General features: G+C 40.4%; 1 protein-coding gene across 1 annotated transcript in view; it reads right to left on the bottom strand.

Moving 5' to 3' along the window:
- Positions 1–23,286, bottom strand: part of tyw1 (tRNA-yW synthesizing protein 1 homolog) — a 444,264-nt gene that overhangs the window by 420,502 nt on the left and 476 nt on the right. The window contains exons 2-5 of the mRNA XM_084324651.1: positions 22,382–22,509; positions 18,987–19,121; positions 16,733–16,834; positions 6,747–6,941 (exon numbers count right to left, since the gene is read on the bottom strand). Coding sequence (XP_084180777.1) covers positions 6,747–6,941; positions 16,733–16,834; positions 18,987–19,121; positions 22,382–22,509 — 560 coding nt within the window. The remainder of the gene's footprint in view (positions 1–6,746; positions 6,942–16,732; positions 16,835–18,986; positions 19,122–22,381; positions 22,510–23,286) is intronic.

Raw genomic sequence — 23,286 nt, 5'->3', positions numbered from 1 at the left:
TTCCTATGCTCATTGCCATAGGATCTAACATTTCCATTCTATTGCAATAGAATGTCGCTTTTGGTCTTGCACCTTCCCTTACTGTAATGAAGTATTGTGATAAATAACCTAAAGATAAAAATAAAAAATTAAAATAAAAAAAAGAGAATAAACCTTTATCGACATATTCCTTTGAACCCTCCACCAACGTGTGGGGGAAAAAAAAGGAAAAGATTGTAGAGCAATATTGACACCTTAATGTGAAGAACATTGGAAAAGAATAATGTAAGTTAAAATATATTTAAAAAATATAGAGTAATATTGACACCTTAATGTGAAGAACATTGGAAAAGAACAATGTAAGTTAAAATATATTTAAAAAATATAGAGTAATGAGAAGAAAAAATTAAATAAAATAAAAATCAATGGAAAGATATAGATAAGGAATAAGAGATAAATAATTATCAACGTGGAGAAGCCACTAGAACCGATTTAACTGATTAGATAAGATAGAAAAGCAGCGCCTTTTAGCGCTTCAATGTGCCTTTAATGGAGTGATTACTTAAATTGTTAGAATAACCTTGCTGTGCTCATACGTTTATGTGTGGTTAATTTTAAAGTATTATTAAGGACTGATTGCACTTCATTTAATTTATTATCTGCTATGTGTATGCACACCGAATGTTATTGTTAGAGTTGTATGCTTCGTTGTCATGGTGCCTTATATTCTAGAAGGTTGTAGAATATACTAGTGCCTAGACTATTTTACATTCCAGAATGATCTAAGAGACCCAGGGCATTTGAGCGATAAACCCAGAATATTCCAGATAGATCTTTTTGCATTGATATTTATTTGTCCCCTCAGAGACCAGAGACTGAAATTATAATGTATTATGAATCGTATTATACACAGTACACTTTGTTATAGACGACTTGCATATCGTTTGCTACTTTGATGAACACAACAATGTCATTCCAACACTGGTGGAATGACCTCATTGATGAACACAATAAAGTCATTCCAACACTGGTATATATTTAGAGAGAGGCTTAACTGATTCCGGCATTTTCGTCATGCTTTGGGTTATTTGCTACATTTTGATTCAGGAAATCCTCAGCTTCAAAAGGTGTATATGGACCTGACCTGCGGCCGTTATTGCCCAAGAATGATAACAGCGCCGGATATGCTAGCCTTGGCTTGTAGCCGGCTTTGTACAGCTTTTGCATCACATCTTTGTATGGTTGACGTCGGATGATGGCCTCTCTGCTCAAATCTTCGTAGATAAATATTGGTTTATCACCATACTTCAGCTTCCCACGTTGGTTGCGAGCATATTTGATGATGTCATCCCTTGTTGTAGTTTTCCGCAGAGTGACAATGATGACTCTCGGCCCGTTGATACTTTGCCCCTGGGAACCGATTCTGTAAACTTGTTCCACTTCTGGCACTTTGTTTGGATCGGTGTTTTCCAAAATCGTTGATAACTCTTTTGGAAAGTTGATGTCTTCGCAGTTCACTGCTTCATCAAGCCCCACAATGCGGATGTTATTCCGCCTGTGGTAACGTTGGGTTTCTAGTTGCCTCTCCATCGCTTCGTTTTTAAGCAATTTTATTTCCCTCCGATATTCCTCTTTAGCTCTTTCCATCTCTTCTCCCATCTCTGTCAAGCCACCTTCGTTCGCTTTGACTGCTTTTGTGTTTTCTGTCACCGAAATCTCCACTGTCGTGATTCGCACGGACTGCAAAGCGACCGCTCTCATAACCTCTTCGAATTTAGTATCGATGTGTTCAACGTGTGCTTTGGAAGCGACCATCTGTTCTTCTACGTGTGCTTTGAAAGCGACCATCTGTTCTTTTATCAGGATAGTCAGAGAGTTGAAGTCGGGCTGTGCAACTGAACTGCTTGTGTCAGTTGATGTTATTGGAGCAGTGAGGGATCCGATGGATGTTTTTGCTATTATCTTCTCAAAATCGCCTGCTTTTTCCTTCACGGTACTTTTTTCTGATGTTCCTGTTATGTTGTCATCTATTGTCTCCATCTCGGGGCCAGTTGTCCTTGGTCCCTGTGTATTCTCCTCTATATTCCCCGCGTCGGGGCTTGTCCCCAACGGATCTGCCACAGCGTCGCCTGTCATTTTCCTTGAGCGTGTTTCAATCGGCGCCGTTAGAATTGCTGTGTCTTGTTTCCTTCCACCCTTTCTCTTATCCTTATCCATGTTGTCTTTTTGATATAGTTAGTAGAGGGTCTTATCAATACATACGATGTGGTCTAATCTCTTTTGGTATTGTCCAAATAAGGTTTTTAAACGAAATTAACGATAACGGGAGCGGAGCTGTAACCAATTGCGTGCGCTACATATTGCAGCTAAACCGGAAGTCCGATTCTTTAATTTCTTGTTACTTAATTTTATAATTTTTTTGGGAAATATACAGTAGGTATATGTAGGTATGTGTGTATTCAGGGCCGCCTGGGAGAAATGCGAGGCCCTGTGCAAGATTTAACGCGAGCCCCCCCCCCCCCCCCCCCCCCCCCAAAAGGTTAAAAAAAAATATATATATATATATATATATATATATTTTTTTTTTTTCATACAGTCAACACATTCTTAAATAATAGCGCTGCCCGAGGCGGGGCATGATACAGTCAACATATAGCAAAAGAGAGAGCGAGAGAGAGCTCCCGTTCTACAGTCAATATACAGTGTACAGAGAGAGAGAGAGAGAGAGAGACACATTGGAAAGAAATTGAAATGCTATTTGGCCCTAAACAGAGAGTACACAGTGGCAGAATACCTGAGCACTGTGACTGAAGATCCTTGACTATGTACAGACTCAGCGAGCACAGCCTAGCCATCGAGAAAGGCCGCCATAGGCAGACTGTGTGTGTTAGAAAGAGAGAGAGAGAGAGAGAGAGCATGTGTGTTAGAGAGAGAGCATGTATGAGAGAGAGAGAGAGAGAGCACATGTGTGTGTGTGTTAGAGAGAGAGCATGTATGAGAGATCCAAAAGGACAAAGATCAACACTTAAATCCAAGAGAGAGAGAGACACATTGGAAAGAAATTGAAATGCTATTTGGCCCTAAACAGAGAGTACACAGTGGCAGAATACCTGAGCACTGTGACTGAAGATCCTTGACTATGTACAGACTCAGCGAGCACAGCCTAGCCATCGAGAAAGGCCGCCATAGGCAGACTGTGTGTGTTAGAAAGAGAGAGAGAGAGCATGTGTATTAGAGAGAGAGCATGTATGAGAGAGAGAGAGAGAGAGAGAGAGAGAGAGCATGTGTGTGTGTGTTAGAGAGAGAGCATGTATGAGAGATCCAAAAGGACAAAGATCAACACTTAAATCCAAAGAGAAGAGGGTCTATACCAGAGAAACCAAAGCAGCAAGGAGCCAATGGCCGACATCAGCTAAATAGGCTAGCCAGGTACTGTGACACCAGGCCACACACAGCTTTGGCCAACGGCCCAACGCTACCCAAGCTACACAAACGACCAAGACATTCACACACAGCACATGTCGTATCTCCAAATGTTGTGAAGTAGCATATGTTTTGCCTGGAAAAAAACATCGTTATTAACAAAACATTCGGGAGGGGAAGGAAGGAAGAGTGGGGTAATGTCATGACATTTTCATTAATCTTACCTGCACCAAGGAACGCAGGGCGAAAGGCCGCAACACAGGTCTCCACGTTGACGAAAGGCCTCTCGCTGTCGGGACAAAAATAAGCTGCTGCCAGAGCCTTGTCATGGTGCAGGCCCGACTACATCTTCTGTCAAAGATGATGTCGTAGTCAGAGTGCCAGAACCCCCTGCTATTCTCACGGCTAATGTCAATGGTCGTAGCACAAGCTAACAGCTAACTCAAGGCTAACTGATAGCATCAAACGAACGTTCCCAGCCGAGCGCAGCCGGCAGTTAACGTCGAAGCTAAACAGCTAACTGGCTAACAGTTAGCTCAACCAGGCTATCGCTAACCATTAGCTAACGCAGAAGCAAGCTATGCGGCTACATACAGCCAGGTGCTGACACCAGGCACACACCGTTAGCTACTAGTAGTACTACAATAGCTAGTCGGCCAGTTTAGCTCCAGAGAGAGAGAGAGAGAGAGAGAGAGAGCGATGTCCACGGCGGGAATAGAATAGAGTTAATAGAATAGGTTAAAAACTCACCAAACGTCCAAGAGGATGGAGACAACCGCGTGGAGTTGACGAAGTTCATCTGCCAAACGACCATCCTCTTCATCTTGGCTGCAGGTTAGCTAACGCTAGATAGCCTTTAGCTAAGCTAGCTACTAGCCGACATCATCATGGGCCATGGCTATATCCCGACTGCATCATGACAAGGCTCCAGCCATTTGTCCCGCCTTTCGTCAACGTTCCTTGGTGACTGACCGACTGATAATGACCGACCTTGGCTGGCATAACTAAGCATAATAGTCAAAAGCTGCACGCGCGAAATATTCAAACGCAGCTGACTCTTCTTCTTCTTCTTCTTCGTTTAAGTTTCCGGCGGCGTACTACACATGATGTAAGTAACCACTCCCTTCGTTGAAACCAATAGTATGTCTGCTGCAGAGCACCAGAGCTCCAATAGTGACCCAGGTGCAGACCCAGGAACAAGTCAGACACATTCTACAAACGTGTCTAATGTGAAATATATAAGCATATAAGCAAAACTAGATTTTATGTATGTGATGAAAAAGGGCCTCGCGGGAAGGGGGGCCTCGCAAAAAAATAAAAAATAATAAAAATAAAAAATAAAACAAATAAATAATTTTTTTTTTTTTTGCGAGGCCCCCCTTCCCGCGAGGCCCTGTGCGACCGCACTGCTCGCACACCCCCTGAGGCGGCCCTGTGTGTATTTGTTTTGTTCTATGTGGAAGAATAGCTGTTGCCTAGGTGACATCATGGGGATTTTTGATTTGATTTGAAGTCTTTATTTCGAACATGCAATGAATACAACAAACAATAACAAAAAGCAAAACAACTCAATCTGCATGTTCGAAAAGGAGTAGGAAGAAGTATACACTTATTTAATCCTACCCCTTTTCCACTACTCAAATGAGTGTACTATTTTAAACATAAAAAAGAAAGAAAAAAAAATATATATATGCAAAACAAAAAACAAAAACTATATATGTATAAAAGAAAACAAAATAGAAAACAAAATAAAAATGTAAACACCCGTGAATATCAAGTCCCTTCCTCATCCCTGTACCTTGTGAACATAATTTCCTTATACATCAGTTTGAATTGTCTCATGTTTGGACATTGCTTTAGCACCACATTTAGACTGTTCCACAGTTTCACTCCACATATCGAGATGCAGTGTTTTCTCATGGTAGTGCGTACGTTTAGCACCTTTAAATTGTGTTCTCCCCTCAGATTATAACCCCCCTCCCTATCAAAGAACAATTCTTGAATGTTTCTTGGAAGTGCATGACTTTTTGCTTTATACATTAATTGTGCCGTTTTAAATTCCACAAGATCATTTAACTTCAATGTCTTTGACTCCAAAAACAATATGTTAGTGTGATCACGATAACCTGCAATGTGAACTATCCTTATGGCCCTTTTTTGGAGTATAAAAAGTGGTTGTAGTGTAGACTTATAATTGTTTCCCCAGACTTCAGCACAGTAATTTAAATATGGTAAAACTAGTGAACAGTAGAGAATGTAGAGTGATTTTCTATCCAGAATGTGCTTTACTTTACTCATGACTGAAATGCTTCGTGAGAGTTTAAATTGGACATGTTTTATGTGAGGTTTCCAACAGATGTTATGGTCTATTATAACACCTAGGAATTTATTTTCATAAACTCTTTCAATAATCACATCATTTATTTTAACTTGTACCCGAGTATCCAATCTACAGTTTCCAAACAACATAATTTTAGTTTTGCTCAAGTTCAATGATAATTTGTTTCTATCAAACCATTCCTTCAATTTCTTCATTTCAGATGTGATGACCTCTAAAAGCTGCTGGACATTCTCACCAGAAAAAAAAAGATTAGTGTCATCCGCAAATAAAATACATTTAAATATATTGGATACTTTACATATCTCGTTAATGTACAAGATGAACAGTTTTGGACCCAACACTGACCCCTGGGGGACACCACAAGCAATGTCCAAACATTCAGATTCATAATCTCTCATTGTCACAAATTGTTGTCTTTTATTTAGATAGCTTCTCACCCAGTCCAATACTACCCCCCTGATCCCATATCTCTCCAATTTCCTGATTAATATATCATGATTAATAGTATCAAATGCTTTTTTTAGGTCAATGAATACTCCAGCTTTTTTTGATCTATGGAATTTGTGATTTTTTCAATGAGTTCTATTAACGCTAGTGATGTTGACCGGTGTGTTCTGAATCCATACTGGCTATCGGTGAGTAAATTATGTTTATCAATGAATTTATCTAATCTGTTGTTGAAGAGTTTTTCTAATATTTTTGAAAACTGAGGAAGTAGAGAAACAGGCCTATAATTTGTGAAGTGGTGTTTATCTCCAGTCTTGAACAGAGGTATGACTTTTGCTATTTTCATTTTATTCGGAAATCGACCAGTTTTGAATGATAAATTGCAGATGTGCGTGAGTGGTTTTGAAATCCCACTAATGAAATTTTTTTACTATGTTCATATCTATTTCATTACTGTCTGTAGATGTCTTGTTTTTACATTTATTAGTAGTTTCTATAATTATATATATTATTCTATTCTATAATCCGGACAAAGAAAGAAAGAAAGTGCTCTCACCGTATTATAGTGGCTGACGTACACAGAGTTTCCCAGGCCAAACACAGCATATCTCAGACCTTTCAGGAAGGTCTTCCCATAGCGGAAGTCGGTAGACGCCTCTTCCAGCCACTTGCAGAACCACTCAGCGTTCTCCGTGGGCCGTCCATCGGTGTAGGTGGCCAATAGGAACACGCACACAGACTTGTTGGTGCACTGCACACAGGGAGGTCATCAGAGACGGGACAGTTGGAATTAACGGTGTGTAGTACAAAAAAATTCAATAAGCAGAGAACCAATTTCCCTTCATATAAGCAGAGCATACAAATTAATTATTAACAGAGTAGCTACTAAAGGGTAGACTAGAGGAGTATTAAATCTTTGTAAATCGATGGAAAACTACAGAGGTGAGGCGAGGTCCCCTCCTGCTATATATATATAGATAGATAGATATATGCTATATTTCAAAAACTGCAATACAGCATTTATTTTTATTGGGATGAGAAGTGCAAATACAACTCCTGTGAGACCAGAAATACTGTATCTTTCCAACATGCAAAGGTATGATGTATAATCTGGTTTTTAGTGATAGAGTTAAGGGTTTTTTGCGTTAACTATTAAACTAATGGGAAATCAAAATACCTTGTTAATGAGCATGCCCCTGTGGAACAACCCTTGTGTCCCCAAAATTATTAGTGATGGAATATCTGAAAATTGGAAAACCAAGGGAATCAGCGAAATAAGAGACTTGTATAACCAAAGCATCTTTTCTGATTTTAATTCCCTGAGAGCAAAATATAATTTACCTTCATCCATCTTTTTTAAATACCTACAGATACGGAACTGGGTAAAAAATAACAGTTATAGCTATCCCCATATGTCTGAAACACCAATAGAGAAACTGTTTAACACTACAAAAACATCAAAGGGCCTGATATCTAAAATCTACACACTGATGAACACTGAACAGAAAGATGATAGGATGCTACAACAAAAAGATAAATGGGAAAAAGATATTAAACACAAATATACCATGAAAGAATGGCAGTCATTGCTCCAGAACTCCCAAACAACTTTAACAAATACCAACCATATAGGTTAACACAATTTAATATACTACACAGAATTTATTATACACCTCACAGATTATATCAATTTAGCCACGAGACATCACCCAATTGTCTTCGATGTCAACATCCTAAAGGGGACCTAATCCAGACGTTCTGGAATTGCCGGAAATTAAATTATTACTGGAAATTTATATTTGAACAACTTTCAAAAATTATTGGAAAGACGATGACTCCTGACGCACGAATAGCTATTTTGGGTGATATCTCTATGCTGAGTAACTTTGACAACTTTGAAAAGAAATGTATCCTGTTAGCAATGTCTGCTGCAAAAAAATGTATTCTTTGTCATTGGAAATCTGAACCCCCTCCCCCGACTAAACAATGGTGGGCAGAACTCCTATCCTATTGCACACCTGAAAAAATCATGTATAATGTGAAAGGAAAAATAATACACTTTCAGAAGATCTGGGGTCGGGCAATGGATTACATATCAAATATGGGTATAGAACTGGAGAGAGCCAATTGAAGCATAGAGATTGTGGATGTTGTCTTTTTATATTCTATATTTGTCTGCCTGTTTTTCTTTTTGTTGTCATGTTTATTATTTTATTTCAGGTAGTAGCACAGACAATCATGGTCTTAAAGTAAATCATGCATTCGATTTTTTTTTTGTACTAGGAAGGGTCGGGGAAGGGTTAGTAATTGTTTAGTTAGGAAATGTAATTTATATATTTATAACTTGCATTTTACAACTGTATGTAAATGAAATGTTAAAAGCAAATAAAAGATAATAATTGAAAAAAAAAAAATACTGTATCATATGACAAAACAAGTCATCAGTGAAATCCAATGGGAGATATTCCCATAATCTAGCAGCTACTGAACGTGAACAGGTAATGTAGGGCATAATCTACCAGCTACTAGGGGTGGGAATCACCAGAGGCCTCACGATACGATACTATCACGATACTTGAGTCACGATACGATAGTATTGTGATACTAAATATATTGCGATAAGCTGAGTATTGCAATATTAATATTGCGATATATTGCAATTTATTACCTTTTTTCAACTGCAAAGTAAAACTTTGTCAACATGTTTTATCTAATAAAATAAAGTTCAGTCTGTTCATCTCACTTCAATAATTTTTATTGCAGAACATGGTATTTTCTCAAGCAGACAGATGTAAACACTGTAATCTGTGTTGCATGTACCTGACAAACTGAACTGTTTGTATTACAGTCATATTCCAACTTAACTGAATGCACGTGTGTGCGTGTGTGTGGACTACTGTACTATTACAGGTATTGAAATGAACAATGCAACTTCCTTGTACAAAAGAAATAAAAAATAAAAATGTATGAATAATTAAATATCGATACTTGGCGTCCCTGTATCGATACAGTATCGCCACGCAAAGTTTTGCGATACTACTACGTATCGATTTCCCCCCCCCACCCCTACCAGCTACTGAATGTTTTTTAGACCACGTCAAAAATAAAACTCCTGTGAGACCAGAAATACTGTATCATATGACAAAACAAGTCATCAGTGAAATCCAATGGGAGATATTCCCATAATCTAGCAGCTACTGAACGTGAACAGGTAATGTAAGGCAGGGGTTCCCAACATTTTCAGGCCGCGACCCCCGAAATAACGGTGTCAGAGAGCCGCGACCCCCACTATTATAGGAGGTAAAACAAATTAAATACAATTACAAATTATAAATTGTTTTTTTTTATAAATGGAAATGTATGGTTGAAACATGCAAACTCTTGCAAACTCTTCAAAAACGCCTTTTATTCAACTTCAGCCCTGATCATAACACCACATTATTCATTTTATAATTATAACCCTTTAAATGCCAGTGTGTGTGATGGCATATATTTGCAATATATCAAATGCAAAGTAGATTTTTCTGGGGGGGGGGGGGGGGGGGGAGTATTACAGGCTAGCATGTGTCAATGATTAGCAACAACACTGATTTTGATGGATTTTTTGTTTTTTGTAAGGGTCCCGCCTCTACCAATCACATGTGGCTCCCTTTGTGTGTGTGTGTGAGCAAGAGAGAGAGAGAGATAGTTCTCCAACTTGTGTGAGTTGCAGTGATCTCCAGGTTGTTCCCCACCTAGGTTATCTAACTATTGTGCCGCTGCAACTAGAAACACTGGCCTGGCCTGCTTCTAAGTTCAGTGGCCTGACTGCATTAAAAATAATAATAATAGATTTTCTTTTTGGAAATCTTTTTTTTTATTTGTTATCATCTGGCGACCCCCCCACGGCGGCTCGCGACCCCTAGAGGGGGTCCACACCTAGAGGGGGTCCATTTTGGGAACCACTGATGTAGGGCATAATCTACCAGCTACTGAATGTGTTTTAGACCACGTCAACAACGTAATGTAGGTAAATATCTACCAGCTACTGAACATGATTTAGATGTCAACAAGGTAATGTAGGTCATAATCTACCAGCTACTGAACATATTTTAGACCACGTCAACAAGGTAATGTAGGCCATAATCCACCAGCTACTGAACATATTTTAGACCACGTCAACAAGGTAATGTAGGCCATAATCTACCAGCTACTGAGCGTATTTTAGACCACGTCAACAAGGTAAGGTAGGTCATAATCTACCAGCTACTGAACGTATTTTAGACCACGTCAACAAGGTAATCTAGGTCATAATCTACCAGCTACTGAACGTGTTTTAGACCACGTCAACAATATAATGTAGGTCATAATCTACCAGCTACTGAACGTGTTTTAGACCACACTGTTCCCCCCCACAGGGTCGGTACCGACCCCTTTTGACATTATGATCATATAGGCATATTTTTATGAGTGATGAAAATAATTTGCGATTTTAAAATCAACCGTTTTCAAGTATTAACATCACTACTATGTCACAAAAGCATGTAGAATGTAAAACGTTAGGTTGGCAATAGGTTAGCAATAGGTTAAAAGTGTCCTTATATCGTTTTAAGTTTTCTATTTGCGATTGTCTATCCGACCCGGAACCGGAAATGGACATTTTGAACCATGGGAATTGTAGTTTTCTTGTGGCCATTTTGTAGAGGAGATTCATAGCTGTCGGCCAGCATTGAAATTTCTCCGATCTACACTTCCTGTCACATACTATGGTGGTTCAAAGTTCAGCGTTCTGAATGAATCATATCAATAATTGTTATGATTCGCGATAATAAGCCACAAAAGGTAGCGTTTTTGACAAATATTGAAAAGCAGTCAGTTTCTCCTCACTATTGTTAGCATGTAGGAACAATTAGATCTGAAATTAGTTTCAAAACGGTTACACTGTGGGGGAAATAAAAAAGTACAGTCGATTACAGTAAATATCAGTATCTGTTATTATGCACGCCTGGTGATACTAAATCCAAATTGAACTCTGGCATTTGAAAGATACGTATATGTATATATATATATATAAATGTGCGAATTGGCTATAATAAGGTAATGTATAAGCATATATTCTATATTCTATAATAATATTTCAAATTGCATTGGTCCGGATGGGATAATTCAGTACTGTATATACAGAACCTTCGGTTTTATCATCTTCCCTTTATTAATTTCCTTAGATCTTTTGTACACATGATCTCAAGAGGGTACTGAACGAGGTCAGTGGCAGTTTTTTAAGTCTGGTCATTATTATCATGGTGTTATTCACTGTCAAAGATGAAAAGAAAAATCATAATTCATATTTTCCTTTGTTTCATCACAATTTAAGCAAGCCTAGTAATAGACACAATATTTCTGACACTGGGAATACATTCACTGAGGTCCATAGATGTACCTAGATACCAAGAATATGCAAATAGCCATTGTAGAAGTGGAGCAATATTCCATTTACCTAGGTATACATTTTATGCAGATTTTCACCTGGGGTGGAACAGGTTAACAAGGTAATGTAGGTCATAATCTACCAGCTACTGAACGTGTTTTAGCCCACGTCGACAAGGTAATGTAGGTCAAATCTGTAAGCATAATGCAATAACTTAAAACCAGGCGTTAAAAAAATATATACAGTGCAAGTAGAGATGCACAATATATCAGTGACCATATCAATATTGGCCGACAAGTCTTTTTTTCATGTATTGGTATTGGTCTGATGAGCAAAATTAGGCCAATGTGAAAAACTGATTTCTCTGTCTAGCTGCCGTTGTATGTGTGGTTTGTGTGCGTTTTTCTTTTTTTGGCCATGTAGAGTTTGTCTGGGTAACGTTTGGTTATTGTTCCATTATTAATAACGTTCCATCATCATTAACTCAATCTGCGCTGTCCACGTATATATATATATATATATATATATATATATACACATGTGTTCGCTGTACAACCGTTGAACACCAATCACGTGTATATATACGTGATTTGGTCTGTTTTCCTTTTTTTTCCGATTTTAATATTCTATTCAGTGTCACGGACGCCTGTTGCTTCTTCCCAATCCAACAGTGCAAAAATGCTTCCGCATTCGTCACCGCAGGCCACTACGGTAATGCGCCTTTCATTTTCCTTCGCCCAGCGCCCAGGTGCGTGCACCGGCGGCGGCGTGCTCGCTCAGGTGCGTGCGTGCTCGCGAGGTGCCCGTGCATGCGCATGAGATCCCGCCTTGGTTCGACACGAGCGGAGCTCATTATATGCCAGTAACCGCCCCTTATTCAGTATCCAGAAATAGCTCAATTGGCAAGACTGCATGGCTGTGGATCCTACGGCTCATTGCTGGCGAGTTCGATTCCCTTCAATTTTTTTTTTTTTTTTTTTAACGTGCATTCGCATTCTTTCGCCGTTTCATTTCGCCGGTTACGTTTAGGCATTGTTTCGGAGTTGGTTAAGGTTAGGCATTGTTTCGGAGTTGCTTAAGGTTAGAAGGGTTAAGTTTAGGCGCTGTTAAGGAGCTGGTTAAGGTTAGAGTTTGACTTAGGCCCCGTTTAGACGAGCGTTTTGTGAACAGAAACCGCAAAAGTCATCTTGCGGTTTCACTTTTAATTTTACGTTTAGACGAGCGTTTTGGAGTGGAATTCTCCGTGCAGACGACGCTGTAACGACGGAGACCCGCTGTCACACGATTGGCGCATATGTCACATGACGTGCTGTGAAGACCCGCCCTACTCTGCCTCTGATTCGCAGACTGTGGATGGGGAATGTGATTGCACCAAAGCAGAGTCACTCACAGACAGTGGGTCCACTCACGCCGCTCTTGTGTATTTAACCCTTTCACTGCCACACGACAGCCGGTTGTGTGATAGTAAAGGGGTAACCTTCTGTCGTGTGGCAGTGAAAGGGTTAAAAGTACTGCCAATGTAGCCTTCAGGTGATCTCCGTTGATATAAGTCAGACATACTTGCTTTGTTTACGTCTCGGCTACTGGCGCATACCTGCTACCTGTGACGTAAGCAGTACGCGCGACCAGAGCCGTGACAAACCTTTCGTCATCGTTTTAACAGATTTATACGGTTTGACAGTTTAGACGAAAGCGCAAAGCTTTTGCGTTTCTAGGAATTCCACCCTGGAAGGTAGTCTCACTTTTTTGCGGTTTCACCCCGTAAAAACGCCATTTCCGTATAAACGAAAGGCACATCCGTAAAAATATTTTTGCGGATTCACCTGCTAGCGTTTCCGTCTAAACGGGGCCTTAGAGAATGGCAATATTTTTTAACGTGCGTTCATTTTGCCGGTTAAGTTTAGGCATTGTTTCGGAGTTGGTTAAGGTTAGGCATTGTTTCGGAGTTGCTTAAGGTTAGAAGGGTTAAGTTTAGGCGCTGTTAAGGAGCTGGTTAAGGTTAGAGTTTGACTTAGAGAATGGCAATAGACAGCCAGCCGAGGTTTCAAGTGATTCGTTGCAATGTACGCGGAAATGCCATAGCATTTGTCTAAGCGGGCCTGAAAAGAAAGGCGCTTTACCGTAGTGGCCTGCGGTGACGAATGCGGAAGCATTTTTGCACTGTTGGATTGGGAAGAAGCAACAGGCGTCACGGACCTATAAGCGTTAAAAGGCATACTGGGACCCTGAGGGTGCAGTACCGGCCAGATCATGCTAGGTGGCACTATCGAGAGTGCAGTAAACCCTGTTCCAGACTGTGTGTTACTATCTAAACCCCTCCGGACGGAGAATTTTGGTCCAGGCAAGCCTAGCGGTTGACCCGATCACATTGAAACGGGTCCAGGACACTTGATGCATGTGTTGTGCCGGATTATGTCGGGGACCAGATGGACATCAATACTGGAAATCGCGATCAGACAATTGGAATATTCTTTTTGGAATAACCCCGATCAAAGGTAAGGACTATCTGACGTCAAATCCACCTTAATCCTACAATGTTTTCATATCGATCCAGCTGATCAGCGTGTGTGGTGTTCAAAACGAATGCCGTTACTGGTGACCAAAGCATAAAAAAACGTAATACCTATTATATACATTTGATTTGGAAATAGTAGCGTGTCCAGGGATGAAACGCCAATGCTTTTAGCAGAATTCACGTAGCGCCCTATAACTCAGCTTTTCAAGAATTAGCCCAGATCACTCTGAAATTATACTCACCACGGGATAACGCGCAAACGTATACATGAAAGAATTCATTCTTTTTTGCATGTTCGACGGAAGACACCGACTGTCAAATGACCATAGTATTGTCTCCATAGCTATAATATAGAATATAGATATAGCTCTACAAACAAGGTGACGCACCCCTATCTTTAAAGCGTGGCCGAGTAAGAACGGGATAAGGGTAATGGCTGGCAGTGAATGAGTTAATATCGGTTATTATTCCATTATTAATAATGTTCCGTTATAGCTGACCTGAATGCTTCCATCCCTGCCGTGGTGATCGGTGCCAAAATCACTATTCGAATGCTTCCTTTTCTATAATTTTCTTCTTTACCGCTCCAAAGATGTACCTACATCAGGATTATAAACACCTCATAGAAATAATAATAATCCAACGATTATTTTGAAAATCAGTTCTGAGAAGTTTCAGAAAACCTGTCAACTACACAGCTGTCATTCTCCCGTTGCGTTGAAGCTTTGCACGTGGAAATAATGAAGCTTTGATTATTCGCTGACAACAATTACTACTGAAGCTTAGTTTAAACCCTAGAACATTTGTGAAGGTACCCGATAGCCTCGGGACCTGTAACATTAGCATAACATTAGCATGTAACATTAGCATGGCACGGTGGTGTAGTGGTTAACACTGTCGCCTCACAGCAAGAAGGTCCAGGGTTCGATTCCCGCTTGGGGACCAGGTTTCCGCGATGCCAGGTACCCAGGTGGGGGATCTCCCAGGCCTTTCTGTGTGGCGTTTGCATGTTCTCCTCGTGCTCTCAAGGGTCCCCCCTCCCCCGATAAGAGAAACCCAATGGAAAAACATGCACAACAGATCGCTGACGCCGTCGCGTCCCTGACGAAGACAGGCAGGAGCACTTGGATTGGTCCCCGGGCGCGCCCCTCGCCGACGCCCTGTCTGCTCCCGGCAGCCCTTGGGGGGAAGGACGACGGAATGGGTTAAGAACAGAGCTCAATCGCATCGGCGACCCTGAGAGACAATTGCGTGTGTGTGTGTGTGTGTGTGTGTGTGTCGCCCATTGCATGTCATTGTGTCGTTGCATGCCGAATAAAGACCTCTCTCTAAAGAGGTCCTGCATTATTATTATTATACAGCTGTGGGTTTATTCTGCTTCGATTAGAGTTGTTATAATACCCATTCTGATCAACTTGATGGAAAGATGATGACAATGCTGTTTCTTTTTGTTTATTACTGGTCAGAGTGCAGTCGTTCCACACTTAACATTGTATTCCTACAGCTAGAAATATTGGATCCGGTAAATGGAAATGCTTAAGATCCTAATTCTTGTTTATTTTGGCGACATCTATTGGTGATAGGTGGTCATTGTAGTTTTTGCATTGTATTGACTTGCTTTCCATCTTGAAAATGCCTGCTAACTACTGAGTTAGTCTCCTATTTATTCCAAACAAACTGATGATGACGTAAAACACATCACTTCCTGTGTGCCCGATGATTTTCCCAGGAATTACCTACCAGATACCAGTGTTTACAAACAGAAAATGTAAAAACATTTGTGAACTGATTATAGGTATAATCACTATCAGTTGGTGATGAGTTGCAAAATAGACATTTATTTATATGAAAATTTTTGAGATTATTACTTTACTAATTTACAATTGAAATGCTGCAAACTAATACCTTGGTGTAAGGTTATAAATCAATAAATTATTACTGACTGAAACATACAGTACACATCCCATAATAACATCAGGCAAAAGTTCTCAACCTCCTGTTGTGTTTAATTGCGAACGTTCACAAAACTCCAAATGGCCCTCTTTAGATAATTACGTTTGAAAACACTGCTCATAGCCCTCTTCGCACAGGACTATTATGACCCACGGTAATGGAGAAACAAACATATGTTGCAACTTCGTCTTTCAACCAAGGTGCATGAACTGGGAACAACTACAGTAGTAGCAAGGGAGAAAAACGAACACATTTCAGCAATATGCCTTCATCATGGTTACATCACCTGCGGTAATAGAGAATGGACTGCATTTATATAGTGCATCTATCCAAAGCACTTTACAACTTATGCCTCACATTCACAGCGAGACAACCATGCAAGGTGCCAACCTGCTCATCAGCAGCAATTAGGGGTTAAGTGTCTCGCTCAAGGACACTTCAACACACTGCAAGGACACTTCAACACACTGCCGGGAGGAGCTGGAATCAAACCAGGAACCTTCCGATTACCAGACGACCATTCTACCTCCTGAGCCACTGTCGCCACAATGACGCCTAAAAACATAAAACTCACAGATATGGTTGTTCTTCTTGGTCTGAAGGATTGTGTCTGGTAACGTGTGAACAGGCACCATGTTATCTTCAGGAGTAACGTGTCCTACTGTACCTCGTCAGAGAGCTGGTCGTCTGGATCATAGTCTGTCATATCAATCACTTCAGCGGCGACGCCCAACGCCTTCACCTCCTCAGACAGCTCCTTTGCAAAGCCCTATAGGACAAATCAGAGTGAAGACCACAGTGTTCATATTCAGAACACATTCTCCAGTGTACCCTCCAAAAGTCAATACATTCATTGTTATTCTCAGCAGACGACTAATGTGGAATATGAATATTTATAGTCCTATCACTTTATACTGGGCACTGGGCCCAGAAAGATAGGGGCCCAAAATGGAGTTATCAAGGCCCCCTTGTCTTTATTTAAAGTTTGAAAAAATGTTCACGAGACTGTTGTATAAAATCAATATCACACTGGACAGCCTATGACAGCCTGTAATTGGTTATTGCCACTGGTGTGATGATGTGAAGAACTCAGCCGGCAGCTCCTACAGTATGACCATGACACACCTGTTGCCAACAACGACAATGAAGCATTGCTTCTCAGATGTAGTAATTGCGGCCCCTACTGGCCACGGGTAGTACTGTGTTAGCATTTTCAATACATTCCCAATGTGCGTCTTTGCTCTGTTGTGTGCCTTCTTTTTTTTTTTGCATGCAGACTTTCTGCAGAGCAAATTCCTGGTTTCCTTGGTGATCGCGTTGGCGGCATTATTTTTTTTTTAAACATAGATATTCATACTTTTCAATGGCATATCAAATGTAATAGGCTACAGCCTAAGCTACTCTCTACTGAATGATTATCTATGTCGATGGGGGAAACGATAGTTTCTAATTTTTAAATCAAGGTCAATAGTGTTGTCCACATTATCAGATTTTTTATGATTTTGTAATTTATCTGTGATTTGATTTTACTGGTAACATTCATACTGATTTAAATAAACAAGTTGATAATTTTTCCACTTTTTGGTGAGCAGGTTGTGTGTGAAAAAAGGAACGGACTGTCCTTTCCCAAATACAGGCCGGTCGTGATCAATGAAGCAAATAAGAGCCTGGGCTGATCATGTAGGTTTTACTGTAGCTGTGTGTGTGTGTGTGTGTGACCGTGATTCCTACATGCATGTCAATAATCTGACGGTATAGGAGGCATTTCTCTATATTAAACAAATGCCTACCTTGGTAGGTGCAATTTATAAGAAAGAGAGAGAGAAGGAGAGAGTGTGTGAGAGAGAGGGGGAGAGAGAGAGAGAGAGAGAGAGAGAGAGAGGGTGAGATAGAGTGTGTGAGAGAAAGAGAGAGAGAAAGAGCGAGAGAGAAAGAGAGAGTATGTGTGAGTGTGAGATATAGAGTGTGATAGAGTGAGATAGAGGGCGAGAGAGTGTGTTTGAATCTGCATCGTCGTCATTCAACACAGTGGGGAGATGGCTTATGGAGAATGTAGCAACGTAGAAGCGGTAGCTTGTGTGACAGATCTCCTCCCCCCTCCCATGGATATGTGAAGGATGGGAGATACAATTACAGGAGGAGTAGAGTCAATTAGGTAGCTGATTAGTACTGATAGAATACACCTGCGCAGCATTAGTTGACACATCTCACGTGCACACAACCCAGACACACACACTACAAAGTCACTTGGTTAGTCAGGAGTAAGTTGAGCGGAGTAGGAGTTGGAGTTGTGTTATTAAGAGAGAGAGATTGAGCATTCAGAGTTGTGACGGTGAGAGGTAGTCAGAGGTGAGGAGAAAGCGAGTAGGTGTTCTTTGTGTACTGGACCCTGGACTGGCTGAGATTCCCCCTTGTGTACTGACCCTGGACCGGCCGACTACCCTGAGTATTGAACAATCCCTTTTTCTGTCTGTGAGCCTGTTTTGTGTTTTTCACCATCGGACTGTCTATGACCATTCTCTTGCTTATCAAACTGGATTTTTGCCTTAATTCAATAAATATTCTTATTGATTGATATTGCTGTTGTGTGGACCTTTTGAATTTGTTTGTATTTGAACCGTGGTGAGTCTGTTCCCCACCAGATTCGTCACACTTGGTAGTAGAAAAACTTTTAGTATTTTTTATGTATTTGAAATGCAGGTAGTATTGTCATAGGTGACCATGTCTTTTTAAGATGTTTATGTACATATCTGTATGTATATTGTATTGTCCCAGTAACCGCAAGGACCATGATGCAAATAAGTCCTGGACGTTATCATGTTATCCATGACACTGAATGCAAGTTGTTTTTTTATGACCCGTACTTTTTGTCAAATAAACAAAACTAAAAGTCTAAGCAGTCAAGTGAACAATACTCATACTTTTGCCGTCCCGGTCTGCGAGCCATAGAAGATTTTCACCCCTGAAACGTGGACCACTGGCTCCCTCTCCACAGAGTAAGCATTCTTCTTCACAGCTTGGTACAGCCACGGGCTGACTTGTCTGGAGAAGCTTTTCTAAATAACAAAAACAAAACAATAGGATATAGACAAAAAGCAACTCTTGAACTGACATAAGTATGGGATGTCGTCTGGGATGTCATCTGGCACACAAAGCTGGTTCAGTTGAGTTTTGGACCCATAGCACTATTTCCTACTCATCGGTGATCAAAGGATAGAGTCCCTTCTCAGCACAATCCATGCAGTGCTTCATAATTAAATAATGCAGTCGCAGTAGGGCTGCTTGATTATGGCAAATCATAATCACGATTATTTTGATTGATATTGAAATCACGACTAACTCATTCTGCGCCGGGCCTATATGACCAAATTAGGGCTAGCACGCCAGCGCTTTAATCAATGGGAGGACGGGGAAATTTGCGAGTGCTTAAAATATATCTTAAATTATGGCTATGGGTCTAATACACCCGTCGCTTATCAATGACTTGCTTGCAGTCAACATGTACGAAACGGATTGTTTTTTCATCTGTACATTTCCGTTTTATACCGTTTTGAATACGAGTATAGTTTGAGATTTCTAGTAATTCCAGAGAAAATACGCGATAATAGCCCTTTAGTGGAATACACAAAAACACGTTGTAATTTTTCGGCTGATTTATGAATTGTTTTCAAATAAACGCTAGATTATCGATAGTATGCGTGTCCTTATGCACGATATAAAAGCGGGCTGAAAAATCACGTATCCGTGCCTTGCTCAGCGCCAACGGCACGCACACACACACACGTTGTGATCGCTATGAAAAAAACATCTGATTAACCCAAGACTGGTAACATAGAGTCCTTACCTCACATCTGATGTCCTGCAAAAAGATTAATCCAATTCCTGATCGCCATTCCAAATATTGATCGCGTTTATGATTTTGATTTGATTTGAAATCTTTATTTCGAACATGCAATGAATACAAACAAACAATAACAAAAGCAAAACACAACTCAATCTACATGTTCGAAAAGGAGTAGGAAGAAGTATACACTTATTTAATCCTACCCCTTTTCCACTACTCAAATGAGTGTACTATTTTAAAACATAAAAAAAGAAGAAAAAAAATATATATATATGCAAAACAAAAAACAAACTATATATGTAAAACATGAAAGAAATCAAATAAAAATGTAAACACCTGTGAATATCAAGTCCCTTCCTCATCCCTGTACCTTGTGAACATCATTTCCTTATACAACAGTTTGAATTGTCTCATGTTTGGACATTTCTTTAGCACCACATTTAGACTGTTCCACAGTTTCACTCCACATAATCAAGATGCAGTGTCTTCTCATGGTAGTGCGTACATTTAGCACTTTTAAATTGTGTTCTCCCCTCAGATTATAACCCCCCTCCCTATCAAAGAACAATTCTTGAATGTTTCTTGGAAGTGCATGACTTTTTGCTTTATACATTAATTGTGCCGTTTTAAATTCCACAAGATCATTTAACTTCAATGTCTTTGACTCCAAAAACATGTTAGTGTGATCACGATGACCTGCAATGTGAACTATCCTTATGGCCCTTTTTTGGAGTATAAAAAACGTTGATCCAACGTTATATATCCAAAACACATCATCCACGCTGCTCCCAGTCCCCCCAGTCAATGTGGTATAACGATACTGCATGCCCGAGAAGGAAAACCTGGATCCGACTTTTTTTTTTTATGCACATCCCCAGCCATTGGACGCCAGACCCGAGTATAGTCGGGTTAACTCGCCGACACTTGAGCGCCAATCACGAGTATAGTCAGGTTTTAATCGTTATTTATTTTATTAGCGATATCCATTCATTTTCATCCATCCAACCTGATGTTATCGTTGGGAATTGGTCTGAGCTCGCAAAAGGGCAAATACCGCCGCCTGTCGTCTCCCGGATGGTATTGCACATCATTGGATTGGATTGGCTGGGGATGTGCATCAAAAAAAAAGTCCGTCCAGGTTTTCCTTCTCGGGCATGCAGTATCGTTATACCACATTGACTGGGGGGACTGGGAGCAGCGTGGATTATGTGTTTTGGATATATAACGTTGGATCAATAAACGCAATCAATATTTGGAATGGCGATCAGGAATTGGATTCATCTTTTTGCAGGACATCAGATGTGAGGTAAGGACTCAATGTTACCAATCTTGGGTTAATCAGATGTTTTTCACAGCGATCACAACGTGTCTGTGTGTGTGTGTGCATGCCGTTGGCGCCGACCAATGCACGGATAAGCGATTTTTCAGCCCGCTTCTGTATCGTGCATGAGGACACATATACTATTGATAATCTAGCGTTTATTTGAAAACTATTAATAAATCAAGCGACAAATGACAACGTGTTTAGTGTATTCCACTAAAACGCTATTATTGCGTCTTTTCCTGGAATTACACAGAAGCACCCAAACTATATTAATATTCAAACCGGTATAAAACGGAAATGTACAGATGAAAAAACTATCCGTTTTGTACATGTTGACTGCAAGCAACTCATTGATAAGCGACGGGTGTATTAGACCCATAGCCATAATTTAAGATATATTTTAAGCACTCGCAAATATCCCCGTCCTCCCATTGATTAAAGCGGTGGCCATCTAGTTTCAAGTTTCTCAAGTTTCTTTAATAGTTGTCATACAGAAGTACAGAATACTTTTATACAAAATGCTTCTTACTGTTACACTCCAGAGACTGTGCAATAACATAGTATAGCATGTAAATTAGAAGTAAAAAAAATTAGGTCACAGTGTTCAGTATAGACATATGTACAATATTCGCCATATAGCTCCGGCGCTGAATGTGTTAAACACGATTACTCATTGATTTGAGAACATCATATTACCTTCCTTCTCGACCAAATGCTGCCTTTTTGTCACCAAAGATGTTTAGAAATAACTGGAGAAATGTGCCGTGGCTCTCTCTCAACATGAAATGAAACTACTGTTTGGGTTTGGGGGGAGGGGCGGAGCGCACCGCCGTGAAGGAAGGGTGCGCTGCATTTACAATATAAGACTAAATGAGAGCAAAGCTAAATGTGGCAAAATAACTGTTTCATCTCAATTATCTTGTTTTCATGATTGTGACTAGACTTGTTCCATACCTTCAGGACCAGCACACAAATATGGTCCTCCAAGTATAAATATCAGTCCTCCACGACGGATTCATTCAGTGTGTGATTTACAGCATCAAAAACAACTGTCCAAATGTCCAAATGAAAAGATACAAGTGCCGAGAGACACGCCCGCCAAAAAGGGGCACCTAAACATCAGAAACATTTGCCAGGTTGCTAATTACCTTTTTAAATACCATCTTCAGCGAAAACCATATTCCAAAGGCAACAGCAGCGGCTGAATACAAGTACAGCCTGTTGTGCCATACTGACATGAAATAGCCGTAATCAGGACTGTGGACGCTCCTGGAGGCTGGTAGGAGAGTAAGAACACATGGTAAGATATATGAGAACTTGCTAGCAAGCAACTGATGGGACTCAGACTGTAGCTGTGTCTCAATTCAGGGGTTGTAGGAGGACACACTGTTGTAGACCGCATCCTTCAAAGGCTACAACCCCTGGATTAAGACACAACTGCTATGTGAATGAATGAATGAATCAATGAATCAATGAATGAATGAAAACTTTATTTAACAGATTGCAGAATGGGTACAATACAGTACGGCTCAATACACACAATTGTTAAGGGGATGCAGACCAGAGAAAGACTGTTTGATTTGAACCTGGGACCATAGGATCCACAGGTGGTCGCACTAACCAAGCTGAGCTAAAGGGTCAGACCTCTTAGCAAGTGCTGGTTGACTGTGACCGACTCATTAGTAGTTTACAGGGGTCCTCCCACCGAGAAGTGCGTCCTTGCACTTTCCCAGGGTTAAGACACTGAGATCCCACCCCCATTGCTACATAAACCTGGATACAGATTCACAGGGCAGTGAGATCCCACCGCTGCCACCAATGTAACCCAGTGGATTTCAGCCTGGGACCATAGGATCCACAGGTGGCTGCACTAACCAGCTGAGCTAAAGGGTCAGACTCGTTAGCAGGTGCTGGTTGACTGCGACAGACTTGTTAGTAGTTTATATTATCATTAAAACCTATTGCTTATTATCACCCCATGGGAGCAAACAGTTTGAAGTTAGAACACATTTTGAGGATGACTTCTATGACTGAGCTGACTTTCCCAAGCATT

Source organism: Notolepis coatsorum (assembly GCF_963971535.1).
Source record: "Notolepis coatsorum genome assembly, chromosome: 1".
In the NCBI taxonomy this organism is placed as follows: Eukaryota; Metazoa; Chordata; class Actinopteri; order Aulopiformes; family Paralepididae; genus Notolepis; species Notolepis coatsorum.
Note: the sequence above shows the minus strand (reverse complement) of the source record. Positions and strands in the feature narration are given on the sequence as shown.